At 41.9% G+C, this 16,484-nt stretch overlaps 1 protein-coding gene and 2 long non-coding RNA genes across 3 annotated transcripts in view; 1 reads left to right on the top strand and 2 right to left on the bottom strand.

Annotated features, from left to right (window-relative positions):
* Positions 1-1,805: 1,805 nt before the first annotated feature.
* Positions 1,806-4,547, bottom strand: ZBTB14 (zinc finger and BTB domain containing 14). The gene has a single exon (XM_062568526.1). The coding sequence runs from the start codon at positions 4,545-4,547 to the stop codon at positions 3,525-3,527; it is 1,023 nt and encodes a 340-aa protein (XP_062424510.1). The 3' UTR covers positions 1,806-3,524.
* Positions 4,548-4,572: 25 nt separating this feature from the next.
* On the bottom strand, positions 4,573-8,152 carry LOC134136321 (uncharacterized). Its single transcript, XR_009957478.1, has 3 exons — positions 8,079-8,152; positions 5,414-5,497; positions 4,573-4,868 (listed from the first exon to the last, which is right to left on the bottom strand). It is a non-coding gene; the product is annotated as an uncharacterized LOC134136321 (long non-coding RNA).
* Positions 8,153-8,313: 161 nt separating this feature from the next.
* Positions 8,314-16,484, top strand: part of LOC134137330 (uncharacterized) — a 31,937-nt gene continuing 23,766 nt past the window's right edge. The window contains exon 1 of the long non-coding RNA XR_009957665.1: positions 8,314-8,372. This is a non-coding gene — a long non-coding RNA (uncharacterized LOC134137330). The remainder of the gene's footprint in view (positions 8,373-16,484) is intronic.

Genomic DNA, 16,484 nt, shown 5'->3' with positions numbered 1-16,484 from the left:
TAAAGTCAATGGCAAAATTCACACTAATCGGACAGGATTTCATCCACCATCTCATGACCTCTGAAGGAAGTTGCCATGTTTGTAACAACTAAAGAAAAAAATGCACCTGTTCCTCAGCCAGTGCTGCAGCAGCTTGGAGCTCATGTACATCTGATTCTGCACATAATGTCTTTTGGCACAGACAGGGCAGAAGCTGGATCAGTAACATCTGAAGATGCAGTCAGTTTTATCTGAAATTTGGAGTCAAATGCCCATAACACAGAGACTACCAGGCTTTAAGAATGTATACATACAACAGTATCAATTTAAATATGCTAACTACAGTGTACAGCTGTGGTAACCTCCACAGTTTCTTTCTAAAACCTCTTCTGGAACTTTAAGCTTAAGCTTATTCTAGATCTTATCACTGTCTTCAATAAAAATATTTGAGAAGTGAACAAAAAATTATCCATTGGCTTTCTAGAAAAAAAAATTAACAAGGTAGCTTCACATCCTTGAAAAAGTGGTAGTAGAAATTTCCAATAAATTCTCAAATTCACAAAATTTGTAACCAAGTCTTTGCTTTCCTGATCAATACCATCACTGGTGGCCTTGGGAAAATACAGCAGTCTTAAGAATCTCAGGTAGCTAAAAACTAGTAAGAGGTTTAAGCTGCATCTAAAATCTATGTCACGGGAATAAGTCCATTGTTTTCACTTAATTTATCCCTGTGGACAGAAACTGTTAAGACAAAGTCTTCTGTGAAGTGTTTACATCATGTCCAAGGCACATGCAATAGCAAGATTTGGTCCTGCCTCTGCACACATTAACATTAGAGTATATATAATACCAAAGTGTCCAATTTCAAAGTGCTACAAACATCAGAAGCCCTTGATAGCTAGAAAACAGTTATCACACTTTCAGTTTTTAACTTTTTTTCCCGCCTTTTGACCCTTTTGACACAAGCCTGTTTTTCCACAAGAGTTTCAAATTCACGGCCTGATTATTTGTGCACAAATGTCAAGAGTGTAATTTTCCTGAAGCATATGCCTTGAACTCGGTCTTTCCATTCAAGTGTCTGCATTCATTTATTATTTTTGTAACATTCCAGAAAGCCAAAATTAAAGAGGACCTTGAAAGGTCTTTTTTTTTTTTTTAGCTTATCCCTCTGCTTCAAGGCAGAATTAGCTATATTTAAACCATGTCTGACAGATGTTTGTCTAACCTGTTCTTGAAGAGCACCACTAATGCAGACTGAAGCACCTCCCAAGGCACTTTGTTCTAATACTTCAATATTCTACCCATTAGAAAGTCTTTTCTAATGTAAATTTTCACTGTTGTAATTTAAGCTCATTACTTTTTATACTCTTCACAGGAGATCTACAGAAAAAGATTTTCTTCCTCTTTATAGCTGTCTTTTACATTTTTGAAATCTTACCACAACAGACTTATTTTGTCTAGTGTTAACAATCCCAATTATTTCATCTAAGAAACAGTGAACAAAATTTTAGACAAGAAAAGATAGCAAGACTAACATACTTAGAAAGAAAAAAAGGAGTAGATCCCATTTTGGACCTACCATCTTTATCTATGATTATATACAGTAAAACATTTCAACAATGATCATTTATCATGTTCCTCAAGAGAACCAATAAAATGCTATGAATACACATCCTCTGATGTTGCACAGATACAAAATGTATAGTTTGTTTACAAACTAATATTACTGAATGTAAAATGAAGCAATATTTTAAAAAAATATATTCATAAAGGTCCAAAGTTTACATTTCTAAAATATTAAATTCATGTTTTATTTACAGATCAGCTTTCAAACAATTATTGGCATTTTAATATAACTGCTTAACCTGATGAGTACATGAATAAAATGAAGCTGTAAAAAAAAATCAATAATCAATAATCAGAGTAAAGTTTCATCTAACAGTTCTAAAAACGCTATTTCAATTTCTATTTAGAAATGCAAGAGGTCACCTACCATATAGTAACTTATCATTTACTGGTCTAACACTTTCGTATGCGATGGATATGTCAAGTGACCAATGTTTTCCAACCACATGCACAAGGGTGCATTTTTGCCCATTCCAACTTCCAATGAAGTGTTCACAACAGTTGTAGTATTTACACATTTATAACAAAAGCCTGATATCCCTTTGGATCACTTTATCACTGTTACTCTGTCTTCTCTTGTTGACAACGCATAGCAGAGTGCAATCCAAAGACTATGGATTTTGCTGATGCTGGCAAAATTGAATTAACAGCATCTACCCAAGGTTGCCTAAAAAAATAGGCAACTCTAAGTAACAGACTATTAAGGAACACTGATTCTCCATCAATGATGACTGAAATAACTCACCTAAATCTTACTCTCGCTGAGAGGTAGTGTGGTAGAAGGCAGAAATTTTTACACTTAAACAAAACCTACTGGCTGGTATGACCATCCAGTCCGTAAGAAGTCCAACCTGAAAACTGCTGGCAGGTATCTGACAACCTGCGGCTTTACACTGGAACTTGAGAGGTCTGGCAGGGAATTCCAAGCACTCGATAGTGCAGCTAATTCTGCTGTGCTGCCAGAAACACTCCTTTGCCTAGGTTTGTGCTAGGTTAGGTGAAGAGAAAACTTGAAAGCTGCATAATAAAAACTACAACCTCAGGCTGTATTAGCTTTAAATAATTTCAACTGGTTCTGAGCAAGGAGAATATGCCCTTCTTCATGTGGCACCCTTTTTTCTTTGTTGCTCTGTCCGATCTCCTAGGGACTGCTTTAAGATTTCTAAAGCAAACATAGAAACAAATGGGAAGATTCTTTCCCCACAGAAGCAATAGGTGAATGCAATGACCCTTCTGTTTTGCCAGCCTAGACTACTGTGAGTAATGGTTTTTTTTCAGGAAAGCAAGCATTTACTACTTCAGTAAACTCACCAGCTTGATTAAAACAAGAGGATATTTGAGGGAGTGGAATAAGAAACAATTTCATTTGATCACCTTCCCCATTAAGCTTTGTTGTATCAATATCTAGCACCTACAGTAGGTGAAAAAAAGGAAGAAGTAAAAGGAAATTCTAGGAAATCAACAGCTGTTTCATAAATTGTAGGTACAACACCTTCACAATTACGAAAAATAAGTATTTCATTTCCAAGTTTGTTATTTTGAGATTTCAGCATTTTTAAACATAACTCACTGATTTTGATGTCTACAATGTATGCAGTATTCCATATTAGATGAAATAAAACATCAGCCAGTGGTGATCCCTCTGTTTTACAGAGAACTTGATCAGAGTCTTAAATTAAATCACGTATTAGTGCATTATATTTCTAATGACAACAAAACTATTTTATATTCTAAGAATACGCATCTCTGAATTATTATAAAATATCTAACCACGCAATGCTGTGTTCCTATGCAGCATTCAAATCCTCTAAAAATATGTTTTCTTGAAAAGATAATTATCAGTCTAAACATGTACCAACAATAAATTTTGATCACTTTAATTTCTTATATTATTTCTGATAAAGTTGCTGCTTTTGTTTCTAACTGCAAGCTATAGTTTCTAATTGCTGCTCTGCTTCAGCAGCCATAGCTGCTGCCTGTAATTGTTCTGTTTCACTCTGGATGGCATTGGCTGTAGTAACTTGTTTTCTTTCACTGTGCATATTGTTCTCATGCCTTTTTAGATCAGATGCCTTAGCAAATGCTTTAGTGCAGGAACTGCAGACAAAAGGCTTCTCTCCTCGGTGTCTTCTTTCATGGTCTTTGAGGTGGGACTTGTGCTTGAAAGCTTTATCGCACATATGGCATGCAAATGGCCTCTCATTACTGTGAACTCTTTCATGCTTTTTTAGATCTGGTGCACGAATAAAAGACTTTCCACATACCTCACAACTGTAAGGCTTGTAACCTGTGTGTATTTTCAGATGCTCTTTCAAATGAGCTTGTGTGGTAAAGCCTTTTGTACACATCTCACAAACAAATGGTCTATCAGCAGTATGTAGCTTTTCATGTTTTCTCAGTCGTGCTTCATCAGAAAATGTCTTGCCACAAGCCTGACATACAATATGTTCCCTGTGACCATAAAGCAAATATTCAAATTTCATGTCCCCAGCTCCTGTTGTCCAGCCTGGTGTCTGTTCATCTTTCACTTCACTTATGCCATCATTAAATGTCAGTGCCTGAGGGGTTTGAGATCCTAAGTCTTTTGATTCAGTTGTTTCCATAGGCTCTACTTCCTGGCCATAACAGTTTACTTTTCGAACCTCTTCACTCCCCAATTCTTTCAAAATTGCTTCTTGAACTCTCAGGGTAGTGGTAGGTGATTTTCCATCCTCCTGACTGGGGGGGGTTCCTTCCACTGTCACATCTGACGGACTATCGTCGTGATCTCCAATTTCTTCCACCTCATCATCTTGGGTATCGTTAGCTTCCCCAATAGGACGGTTTATTTTTAGACAGTACTTGCTCTTGGACTGTGTGTTTTCTTCAGGACTAGATACATCACGTTTCTGAGAGCAGAGTTTATCTAAAAAACGAATACCAAGAATCTGGCCTGAAGACATCATCAAATTTACATCCTCTTTCTTAACAGAAATTTTGGCAGTATACATGTAATTGAGAACTTCCTCAAAAATATCAGAACGGAGAAAATCTATTTCTATTACTGATGAACTATCAACTTCTAGTTTTTTGAAAAGCTTTTTGAAGTAGGTACTGCAGGCAGCAAGTACACACCGATGTGCTCGGAATTTAACATCCTCAACCACAATAGCTATGTCACAGAATTCTCCTTCCAAACGTTGTTCATTTAATGTTTTCAGAAACACAGTTTTGTGATCATCATCATTATATTTAATGGTTTCAGACATACTGATGAAAAACTCCTGTAAAATAACAAGAGAAAGTTTTGTATGTTTTATAAAGTGGTCTAAGTCATGAAATTACAACAGCTGATGCCATTTACAAATTCAAAGAACTGTCAAATAAAAATGTTGGCTTAATTTGACCAGAAAACCCTTTCAGATTATAAAAGCACTATTCTTAAACCTCTTTTAAGGTTGTAAATATATAAAGGTCTTTCTCGGAATTAAATACTTCAGAGCACACACTGTGATTTAGAGATGAGTTTTTTTGGAATATGATACTAATTTATTCAAATGTTTATTGATTTGGTCATTCTAAATTGAAAACTTTCTCTGTGAGGTTCTAATTTCCAATATATGTATGATCCTATTGCAAGACTAGTAACTCTTACAGCTAAAATATACATATATAGTAAAAACACAGTAAATCCCTATAGCTAAATACTAAACTATAGCAAATACTAAAAATTGTATAGGAAATATTAGTAAGCTGTAGTGATATATGTAAAACTAACATACATCAACACAGCCCAAACTAAATGTGAAATATCAAATGTAAGTCTTACCATGAACAACACGGGAAATTTTCTGAATAAATCACTATCAAATATTTGACAGATGACTAACACTCACAATGGACCACCTTCAGCCTGAAAGACACAAAGTAACAGTTAAGAAAGGATAAAATTATTCCAAAATTAGTGTGTTAAAACACAGCATGTTAAATTATTTTAAAGGATATGATACACACTGTTAAAACATCCAGTTAGAATGATTCTATCTATAGACAATTGCATAAAATGTTTTGTTGTCAAAAGGTATTTGTTTTCTTCCCTCTTCATTTCCCTGACTTAGCTTTCCTGCTACTTGCCATACACTAGATCTGGAACTCACAAAAACTTCTCTAGGAACATATACAACTAACCCAATAACCCATCAAAAAACGAGTAGTCTTCTGCTGAATTAGTGAGCTGAACAAGCCGAGGAAGGCCTGGCATGCAGATAAAGCAGCACAAAGGATGGCCAGCGGGGCCACAGATGGATGCATACGCACGACTAGGGGAAGAAATGCTGTCGATACCAGACCAGAGGAACATGCTGTCTCCTTTTTTGGAGTTATGTATGTATTATTATTACGTATGCCAGAGCCCACCTTTTGTATAATAAAGCAGGCATTAGAGTATCTGTTCGTGAAACATCAAAAAAATCTAGGTTCTAGACCTTCTTCAGCATGAGGATTCAAATTAATACTCTCTCCCAAAAGCATATTCTAACAGTCAGGCTGGTCTTAGGGCAGGCTCAACTCCCCTGTAGTGATATAGATAGGGATACACAAGCTGAAGAGTCAAGGACAACAAAAAAGAGAACACCAGGATATGGCTTAAACAATGGAAATATCTGAACAGGGGAGTGAGGAACAGTAAAAAATACATAGTTTAGATTATTCAATTACAGTCTCTCAAAGGCATCTGAGATACGGAAAGAAAATGCAGAAAAGAGGTGCAGAAGCTAATGTTTGATTCAGACACCCTCCTCCCTCACCTAGCATGGAGCCATCTGGAATTCCATTTCTCAATTGCTAGTTATCCTCAACCACATTTGACATGGAAGCAGCTGACAGGTATGCCACCTTCCACTCCTGGAGCTGGTGTCTAACATGGTATGGAAACACTCAGCACCCTACAAAGCTCTTTGCAGATTTGGTATTCCAGCATATGGTGACACTTTTTTTTTTTTTTTTTTTAAGGCCAAAATTCAAAATTCTTTTCTTAGTCTGACATAATCGGACACTAAGATGACCAGTTAGGAAAAGCATAAAGAATATTTGAAACACGTAAAAGAAAACAAAACCAACAAATATTCTGTTTATTTTTCCGGGTTGTCTCCCATCCCATGAGGAGGTGTCAGTCCAACAGTGACAAGCAGGCAGGACAAACTTAATTGTTTCCACAGCACCTGTTTAGAGTTCTTTGCAGGATGGGAGAAATACTTCTCTCTTTTTAAACAAACAGCGGAGTTGCTGCTAATAACCACGGAGCAACACTCTCCTTCTTGTTAACAATATACTCACGTAAAATACAATTTGGTGCTAATCTGTCGCTTCGTACAAGCGAGAACCAGTAACATGGTATTGGCTGATAACGGTGTTACTAAGGCTCAGGAGTATGTAAGTGGTGAAAAAAAACAAACTTGCTCTTGTGGAGGTGGAGCACGGTAAGCGCTTGCCCGAAGTACCTGCAGGGCTGAGCAAACTGAGCCAAGGCACCGGGAAACTCCCATTTCCACGGGACGACACTTACTTCACGGGGTAGTTTTGGTTCCCTCCCACCACCCGGCTCACCCTGCCGCTGTCAGCACCGAAACAGTGGCGGGGAGGGACGTGCCGGGGTTGCTGGTGCGACTCCCGCCGCCATCCCGGCAGCCGCGCCGCGCCGCGCCGGCTCTGGGCGGCGCTGGCTGCCGCGGCCGTGCCCGCGGCCCGGCGCACGCACCCGCCGGCGGGGACGCGGCGCGGGCGGGCCCCCGGCGGGCCGGGCCCTCCCCTCCCCTCCCCGGGAGCCCGCGCCGCCACCGCGGGCGGGCGCCAGGGGCCCGCGGCAGGAAGGCGCGGCCCGCGCTCCCGGCCCGTCGTCGGGGGCGCCCGCGAGCCCTGGCGGCCTCTCTGCGGAGCGAGCGCGGCGCCGCGGGCCGCGTCCTGGCCGCGCCGCCTCGCGGGGCTGCGCCGGGGACGGGCGCGGGCGGGCACGGCGCCCTCCTCCTCCTCCTCCTCCGCTCCCCCCACAACGGCTGCCGCGCGAGCCCGGACGCCGCCAAGCTGCCCGCCTCGCGCCGCCGGACAACGGCCGCCACGGCCGCGCGCCCCTTTGTTGCGGCGGCCTGCGCGTCCCGGCGTGCGCCCACGCGGCCGGACGTGTCCGCGTCCGCCGCCTCTGCCGCCTCCTCGCCCTCCCTCCTCGCGCCCGCCCGCCGCGCGCGCGGGAGGCAAGCGCGCGGCGGCGGCTCCGAGCTGCTGGCGGCGGGCGCGCCCGCGGCGCCTCCATCTCCCCCAGCGCGCGAGCTGCCTGGGCTCTAACGGCCGCAGCCGCCAGCAGCTGCGGCGGCTGGAGGCGACGGCGGCAGCAGAGAGCCGGGCGGCGAGGGGGGCGCGCGAGGGAGAGCGCGCGCGCGCAGCGCGGCGGCGGCCCTGCCGTTGGCGGGGGGGGGGGGGGGGGGGGGAGGGCTCGCGCTTACCTGCCGCCCGCCCGCGCGCGCGCGCGGTACCGCACTGCCCGGGTACGCGGGGGGCTGCTGCTGCCGCCGCTGCCGCCGAGCGGGCCGGGGCCGGGGCCGGGGGGAAGGAAGGGAGGAGGGGGGGGAATTTGGGGAGGGGGGCTGGGGGGGGGGTCTGCGCGCGTCTCTCCGGCCGTCACCGCCGCCTCCTGCACGAGCACTCAGTGCGCGCGCGCGCGCCGGGGGCGGGGGTACGTGCATGCGCGGTGCGAGCAGGGCGCGCCTGTGCCGGGGAGCGTGGAGGAGGCGGAGGAGGTGGGGAGAAGCGAGCGGGGAACGCGCTGTCCCCATCTCCCCTTTCGGGGGGCCCGCGCCGCCGCCGGCCGGGCGGGGAGGGGAGAGGAGAGAAGAGGAGGAGGGGGCGGCGCGCGCCGCAGCGCTCGCGGCCGCCGCCGAGCCGCGTTGCGTGGAGTGGCGCCGCGCCGCGGGCACCCGCCGCGCCTGCGCGCGCGCGTGCGAGCCCGCCCGGCGGCGCCCTCCCGCCTGGCGGCGCGCGGCGGCGAGCCCGGCGCGGGCTCGGCGGCGCTGAGGGGGAGGGCGCGAGGCCGCCGGCTCCCCGCGGCCGTTGGCGCCGCGCGCTGGGGGGGCGGGGCCAGGGCGGTGGCGGCGGGCGGGAAGAGAGGAGCGAGCGCTCGCGCCCGGCGGCCGCGCGGGAGCGGGAGCGGGAGGCGGCGGCGCTCGGCTCGCCTCAGCGCGGTCGGGCCCGGCGCTCTCCTCCCCGAAAGGGAAGACGGGGCCCCGCGCCGAGGGGCCGCGCCGCTAGGCACGGTCGCGGGCAGATGGCGGCGGGGGGAAGGAAGGGGGAGTGAAATAGGCGGGAATTCTTATAAAGCGGTTATATACAAAGAGGCGCCGTATGGTTCCCGGGAGACCGCGCTCTCCGTCTCCTGTGCGGCGGCCCGCGTTTAAAGCTGGTGCGGTGACTTCTGTGCTGTTGTACAAACGTGGCGTAATTAAAAGACGGCGGGTGCGTTGCCCCCCGCTCAGTATCTTCTATCCTCTGAATGTCACAGACAGGAAAAAAAAAAGACTGCCTACCCAAACATCTTGTACATAACTGATTCCCTTCAGTTGTTTTAAACTTGTAGGAGTTAAGAGTTTTACAGAAATAGCGCACTATCTACAAAGAAGTAAAATTTATTACTGTATTACTTGCTTTCCACCTATTTTTTGAAAGTTCATGAGACTGCGGATGGGAAATTGTTCAAAGAAGTAATTTGTGGATTAATTAAAGTTTTAAAGTGTTGCAAAATAACGATCTAATAGTGTAAAATGCAGCAATTCTACTAGCAAAACGTGAATTAGCAGTGCAATAAGTACTTGCATTGAAAATAACAGCAATAGAAAGTTACTGGAATGATGTGTTCATCCTCAGGGAGCAAAAGAATAACTTTATCCAGTAGGTTCATAGCTTCTACCTCTTCCCGAGTTGTCTCTGAGCTGTTTTTGTGTAATATATGTAGTGAATTGCTCTCTAGCTGGAGCACTCCATCGTTTTTAAATTATTAATTAAAAGATTTATATTGTTTGCTATCTATTCTTAGATGTAATGAAAAGAAATTATTTTCCTTGCGTAGTGAAAGCTGCCAAGCTTATTTGGTAGTGACAGAAGTGATTTGCATTCAGAAGACAATACTAACAGCATTAAAGCATTTTTTAAAAGTATTTCTGAATCTTATATAAGAATTCCCTCCAACATGGAAGGAGCTTCCTTTATTCGGCTTCATGATGTAGTTCTTTTGTAATTCAGCACTACCTCAAACACTCCTGTGATACTCTTATTAGTCTTTAAGAAACATGGAACTGCTGTGTTCAGCTTACTGTGCATATCAGCAAATATACTTCTGATTTTGTTAGGCTTTCTCTCTCTGCTATCTTCACCTTCTTCCTTGTATTTAAAGTGTAAGCATTTTATGGCAAAAACTGCTTTTAAAGTTTTGCAATGCCTAGGACAGTATAAACATGCTTAATGTCTAGGGCTAGGTTCTACTGTAATGAGAGTTAAGCAGCAAGCAGAGAAAAGCACAGTTACTGTAGGAAAGGTATGATTATTTTGGTTTTCTTTTCTCTGCTTTTCTGCATGCTACAGTACTTTTGATTTTGCACTGTTTCACATTGTATCATTAGCAGCTCTCACTGACTTACCAAAATACAGGAAATAACATGTTTGGTATCTGGATTAGTTTTACATAAATTGTAGAGAATGAAAAATAAGCATTGTTAGTATCCAACTGTGTCATATTTTTTATAAAATATAATGTGCCAGGTGTTTACCATGCGTTCTGAAGTTGGCGGTGTTTGGGGAGCTTGCAAACCGAGATAAAGACTTCCTCGTTTTTATGTGAAAGTGCTGGAACACTGCCTCATTTTAAATACTCTAGCTAATATAAAGCATGCACTGTGAGCAGTAGGACCAGAGGTTATTCATAGCAGTACTGGCTAGTAATAACAACATTGCAGGTGCAGGTCAAGCAGGTGTTAATAAATAGCTTATTTAAACTGTTGCATGTGAGACAATTACTCATGTCTCTGGTGAAACTGAAGGAAAATACACTTCTGACTGTGTTCAGACTTTAATGACTTACAAATTGCAAATTAGTGACTCTGACTGGGTGGTTGAAAGGGACAAGAGAGACCACTGTCACCTGAGACTCAAAAGTTTCTGGTGAAACCTGCATGTTTAAAATACTCCTGTGAGTATGTGTTCTATACGTTATGAACACACGATGCTGAATAGTGACAGAGGAGTCTAGAAATCATCTCACGAGCTAGCATGTAGAAAACATATGTAGAACAGCTGCATATGTAAAACTTCAGCATGACAACAGGTCAAGGCATATTGCAGCAGGCTTCAGAAATAAGAATTACGAGAAGGGTAAAGGTAACAGAAACTCCATTTTCACTGAAAAAAATTATGATTGAAATTATGTATTATTAGTGGAGGTGAAACACAGTGAGAAAACACAACTCCACTAACGTGTCTATGAACTAATGTGGGCAGTCACGTCAGTTTGCCAAAAGTAGATGTTTTTCCAGTCTCCTGGAAAATATGTGGAAAAAATGTAACCAGGACGGAAAAAATCTATGCATCATGTATCCAACAAGTATTCTTCCTATGAAAATACCATGTTCTCAGATAGCAAATATCAATATTTGAATATAGATATGAAGAAGTGCTTTGAAGTGTGTTAGCTATTTTCCTATCTGATGAACCAGACTGTAGAACTAATAGGCTGTTTCCTTTTGATATTTTGATTGCAGGGATAGCTGTAGGGGAAGAAAAGAGGTCTTTGTAGGATGTGTTTGTTTGTTTAGAAAATTGTGGAACAGAAGTGAGGAATGACATGTCTCTTTTTACGGTCATGTGTGAGGTATCAGAGAAGGCATGCTGTAAATGATGAAGGTACACATCTAAAATGTTGAAAGTGGTGATCGTTTTTAAAATGTATATTAAATATCAAGGGGCTCGTGTGTTTGTGGTGCTTAAATTTATAAAGTGTGTCTGAGTTATGAGCACAGATAGGGTCATCTTAATATTTATAGCCTGTTTTCATGTATAAAAATTGTATATTGGTGTTGAAGAAACATTCATCATGCAAGAACATAGATTTTTTTCCATGTTCACTTTTCAAGGGTCACATTTTTCGTTGTGCAGAGTGTGCAAAACAAAACGAACATACAAAATGTCCAAAATGTTTGGATGGCAGAGCTTGTTAGCATCTTCATACGTTTCAACAGGGATTGTGAATTTAAGCCTCTGTAGAATACAAGTGAATGTGCTAGGACAGAGGAGGATAGTCAGAGAGCAGATGCTCCTCACAGTTTGTGTTTCCCATAGCAACCTGGCAAATTTCCCAGCAGAAATTTGTGTGCGAGTTAGTCATGATTTTGCATCATTTACCGAGTTCTGTATTTCCAGGCATCCTTACAAAGGAGGGGATAGCAAAGACAAATTAGGAGGAGCAGAATGTAGGTGAAGAAGGATGGCAGCACAATTCTTGGCTAAGCTGTTCAGGGAGAGGTGGTGAAGCTCAGGACCAGAACTCAATGACTGACCACTGCTAGAGTTTGCACCCATACCAGAAGGGACACAAGTCCATCTGTCTAGAGACCCTGATCAATAAAATCTTACCTAATTGTATTATATTCAAATTAAAAGAACAATTTCTTGCTCTTTTTACCAGTGACTTCCCAGAATACCTTGTGCCACATTTGTCTAAAATCACTTATAATAATACATGATGACACATGTTTATCAAAGGTTGTAGAGTTCAGAGATGTGGTTGTATGATTAGAGCAGTTCATGTTTTTGTGCATACACAAGGCACTCCGTATTCTTTTCATCTCTATACAGAATAGTCAGGTCTAGCTTTAACTTGTGTAATTTTGCAAACCTTTTTCTTTCTTTCTTTCTCTCTCATTCTATCTTTCTTTCTCTCCCTTTTTTTTCCCTTGTATATTTTTTCATTTTTATATTTTTCATTTTTTCACATTATCTGTGATTCTGTGAGAATCTCGTCCTTTCCCCCAGTGTGTTCTTTCTGGGTTTCCTCGCTTCCTGTGTAGTTGTACCATTACCTTCCTTTTTCACTTTTGATCATACACTCTAGTGCTAAAGCTAGGTAGTGGTATGGCTAGAGATTTAAGCGAGCAGTGGTGTTAGTCATCCACACAAACCCATGGAAAGATCACACTGAGAAGTGACAGGCCCAGAGGAGAAAGAATTAAGAGAAACACTGCATATATCTGGATTCTTTGACTTAGGTAAAGATTATATCAAATGAACAAAAAAAAAAACCCACCCCCAATTACACACTCAGTGCTGAATTGGGTATTTAGTGACTTTTGACTGTGCAATAATGCATTACAGAAGGAATGGAAGTTAATTTGATGATCAGTTAGTATTTTAAGTACTTGAAAATACAGAGCACTAAATGAGAGTTTCTGTGCTTGATTCCTCTTTGTATGGCAGATTATGCTAACAGTGAACACACTCCTATGAAACAATTGATCTACAACAGTGTAATAGCTTCCTTATAACTCATCTATCAGAAAAAAAAAAAAACAGATTTCTCTTTCACAGGCCAGATATATTTTTTGATATACACAGTGCATATACCAGCTGGTCCTGTAAGATCAGTGTGGGTGATCTTAGTTTCAGCTGTATAGCCAGGTTCAAGTCAGATTTTTTCAGTATGCAGTTAATGGAAGAGACTTCAATTTTTTTAATTATTCACTTGATGTTCTATTTGTTATTTTAAGCAGGGTAAATACTTTCTTTTTGGATGGATGCTATGCAGGAGTGAGGACGTGTGGAGAGGGCCAGTTTAACTCTTCTTTGAGGTGGAGTGGTGATTATCATGTTATAGTGGATAATCTTGTCATAGCTATGTGAAAATTTAATTTTTATTCAAATATGTATCTTAGGCCATGGCATTTTCCGTCATTTCTGAAAGGAGCTAAATTTGCCCAAGTATGAGCAAATACCATTTACTCTGACCTATTTATTTTGTCTAGAAAACAAGTCTTTTTCTTGTGCATGGATATTGCAAACTATTCCTCATAATTATAGATCGACAGCTGTAATTAAAAAAAAAAAACAGTTATCTTACACCTACCATTTCTGTCCCCCTTCACCTTCATTCTTTGTTAACCTTATGTTTTGTTATGCCTAACAGATGATTAGCGTTTATGGAAAGAACAACACATCAAATTCTCCACTCTTTTTTTTTGTTTTTGTTTTAGTGCTTTATTAATAAATAAAAAGCAATATCTGATTTGATAGTTCCACATCAACCAGTATAAGCCACTACACAATGTTCAACAACAGCAGAAGGTGGGCACTTGTCCACACTTTGGAAATTCTGTAGGTTAGATTAAACAACCAGGATTCTTGCATTTATAAACCGCTCACAAAATTCAACTGACAGAGAGGAGTAAAGTCCCCTTCTCCAGTAGACAGCTTGCGTGCTTTTAGATGATAACTGATGCCAAACATGAGTTTCTTTTTTGAAGATGTGGCAGGCACTTTGGTTAACAAATACAAAGGCAAACTTCCTAATATCAGCAGTTCCCTGTACCCTGCCAGAAGGGAAAACAAAACAAAAATGTTTTCTCTCCTCTTTCTTCCTTGTGTCTTCGTCAATACACGATCAAGGTAAAATCAGCACCATGGCAGAGAGGGGCTTGAATTTCAGAAGCTGCAAACATTCCTTCTGATGTCAGTTTATTTCTGGATGTTTTACAAGCATTCAAGAAGGTTTTTTTGGCAATCATATGCTAGAGAGGGGTAGAGAGCTTCATACAACTGCCAAGTTTAGTGCCGTTGTGTGTGCAACATTTTATTTAAAGGTATTCTGCACATTTGTCAATAACCACGAACTTCCACTTTTGAAAAAGTGGAAATTTTAGAATTTAGAGCACTTTCACTGATTATTCTATTCTGCATATTGCAGACCTTGCTTCATCAGCACTTTCTCTCAAGGATATCAAAAAGATTTTAGTCTGTTAATACCTGCATTTCCGATTTCACTATTGTGTCTGAAAGAAGTAGAAAGCAGGCAAACAGTTTCACGAGAATGAAAGCAGAGTTCAGAACCACAGATCTCATCTAGTAACAAAGTTATTAACGCTAGGAAAAAACATCACTAGAGAAAAACATTTAGACTAAATTGGATTCAGGCTGAAAGCCAAAAAACTCAGTGCCGTGTGAGAAGTGTTAAATTTCATTCATTGCAACATGTTCAAGAATAAGAAAGATTTAGCAAATGTGAAGAAAGGGAGATTTTTTTTTGATTAACTTAGATGGAATAAATAGGCCTAGAAAGTTAAAAGAGTTACTGTGACATCATTTAGCAGTAGGTGGTTAAGGTGTAGCTTTTCAGCCTTCTTAGTCCCATGACACAACCTTCATAACCTGTCATTAAAAGCAGAGAAAAAGGAGTATCTCCTGTATCCACTTCTCTTTCCTGAACTGATAATCTTCTAGTTGTATTAAAGATGGCAAAAGCTATCCTCTCGAGAAAGAGGAAAAGTTAATTCCAGTGGTCTGTAATGTTAGTCATTCAAGCATTCTAATTGCTGACATGCATAAAATAAGAGCAAACAGCAATAGATTTTAAAGTTCTTCTGGTGCCTACTGTTGCTGGCAACCTCTCAGACAATCTTTCGGAAGGGCATGCCTCATACATTGCCTTAAGGCAACTTTGAGATGCAGCTACTTTGCACCAGCACTAAAGCTGTTTAAGATACAACTTTTATCTGACTTTTTGATGACATGGTCATAGGAATGCTGCAGAAGATGGAGTCTTATCTGGCAAAGCCAAATGCTTCTCAAGGAGGAGAGAAACAGAGAAAGGAAAGGGATGAAAGTTGAGATGCCAGAAGAAAATAATACATAAGCAAGGAAGTGAAAGGAGGAGGGCAGCTGCAGTAGGCCAAGCTGTTTAGAGGACTTGAACAAGTCTGACAGAGGCAGCTGGTCCCTTCCTAACTGCAGCTAGTTAGGATGTTTCTCAGAATCAGCTTCCCTGAAGTGAGGCCCAGATGGGTCACCACAGTGAAGCCTGGCCTTGCAGCAGTGGCAGGCCCATAGTAAAGCTTCCTCCATACCATCTTCTTGTACTTGAACTGTTGGTGTCAGTAGGCCTTGCTGTTGGATTAATTCAGTTTTCTGTCATTAATGTTCTGCAGAAGGGGATATCACAGATACCATAAGACAGAATGGATCTGTCTAATGTGATAGGACTGTTTCCCAAAGAAGCTGGATAATTTTTGTGTGTGGGGGGGGGTGGGGCGGGGAGCATAGATAGGCAGTGTTTTGATCAATAATCTCATGGCTGATATCATTCTCTATGTTACTGTTGAAAGGCAGTGCACAATTGTCATGCTCATGTTCTAAAAAGGATGCAGAAAAAATAAAGGAGAAGAGAGCTTCAAAAGTTATTTTGAAGGCTACAGGAAGTATTTTACAGCAAGAGACTTCAAAAGCAAAATCTGCTTCCTCAGATTATTAGCTTCCTCAACAAGAATACATTAGGATGATTTGACTACAGAGACTTAAGTTAATGAAGAGAAAATATCAAGTGAATAAAGGGATCTGTAGTCCAAAGATAGATACCTGAACTGCCCATAGCTGGAAGCTTAAACCATGAAACCATTTACAAAGGTAGTGAAGCACAAATTTTTTAAACAGAGGGAGTGATTAATTGTTGTAATAAACTATCAAGAAAACTAATGGGTTCTCCACTCTTGAAATCCTCAAATGAAAAATGAATGTCTTTTGACAGTTATGCGTAGTCATACACAAGTTAATTGGCTCAAAGTAAAAGCAGCAAATGACATTGTGTTCTGTTTTTCATAGGAGGT

The sequence above is a fragment of the Rhea pennata genome, chromosome 2 (assembly GCF_028389875.1).
Source record: "Rhea pennata isolate bPtePen1 chromosome 2, bPtePen1.pri, whole genome shotgun sequence".
Lineage (NCBI taxonomy): Eukaryota > Metazoa > Chordata > Aves > Rheiformes > Rheidae > Rhea > Rhea pennata.
Note: the sequence above shows the minus strand (reverse complement) of the source record. Positions and strands in the feature narration are given on the sequence as shown.

Excerpts from the sequence above, each read along its gene's own strand:
- ZBTB14 (XM_062568526.1), bottom strand. The coding sequence starts at position 4,547 with ATGTCTTCAGGCCAGATTCTTGGTATTCGTTTTTTAGATAAACTCTGC.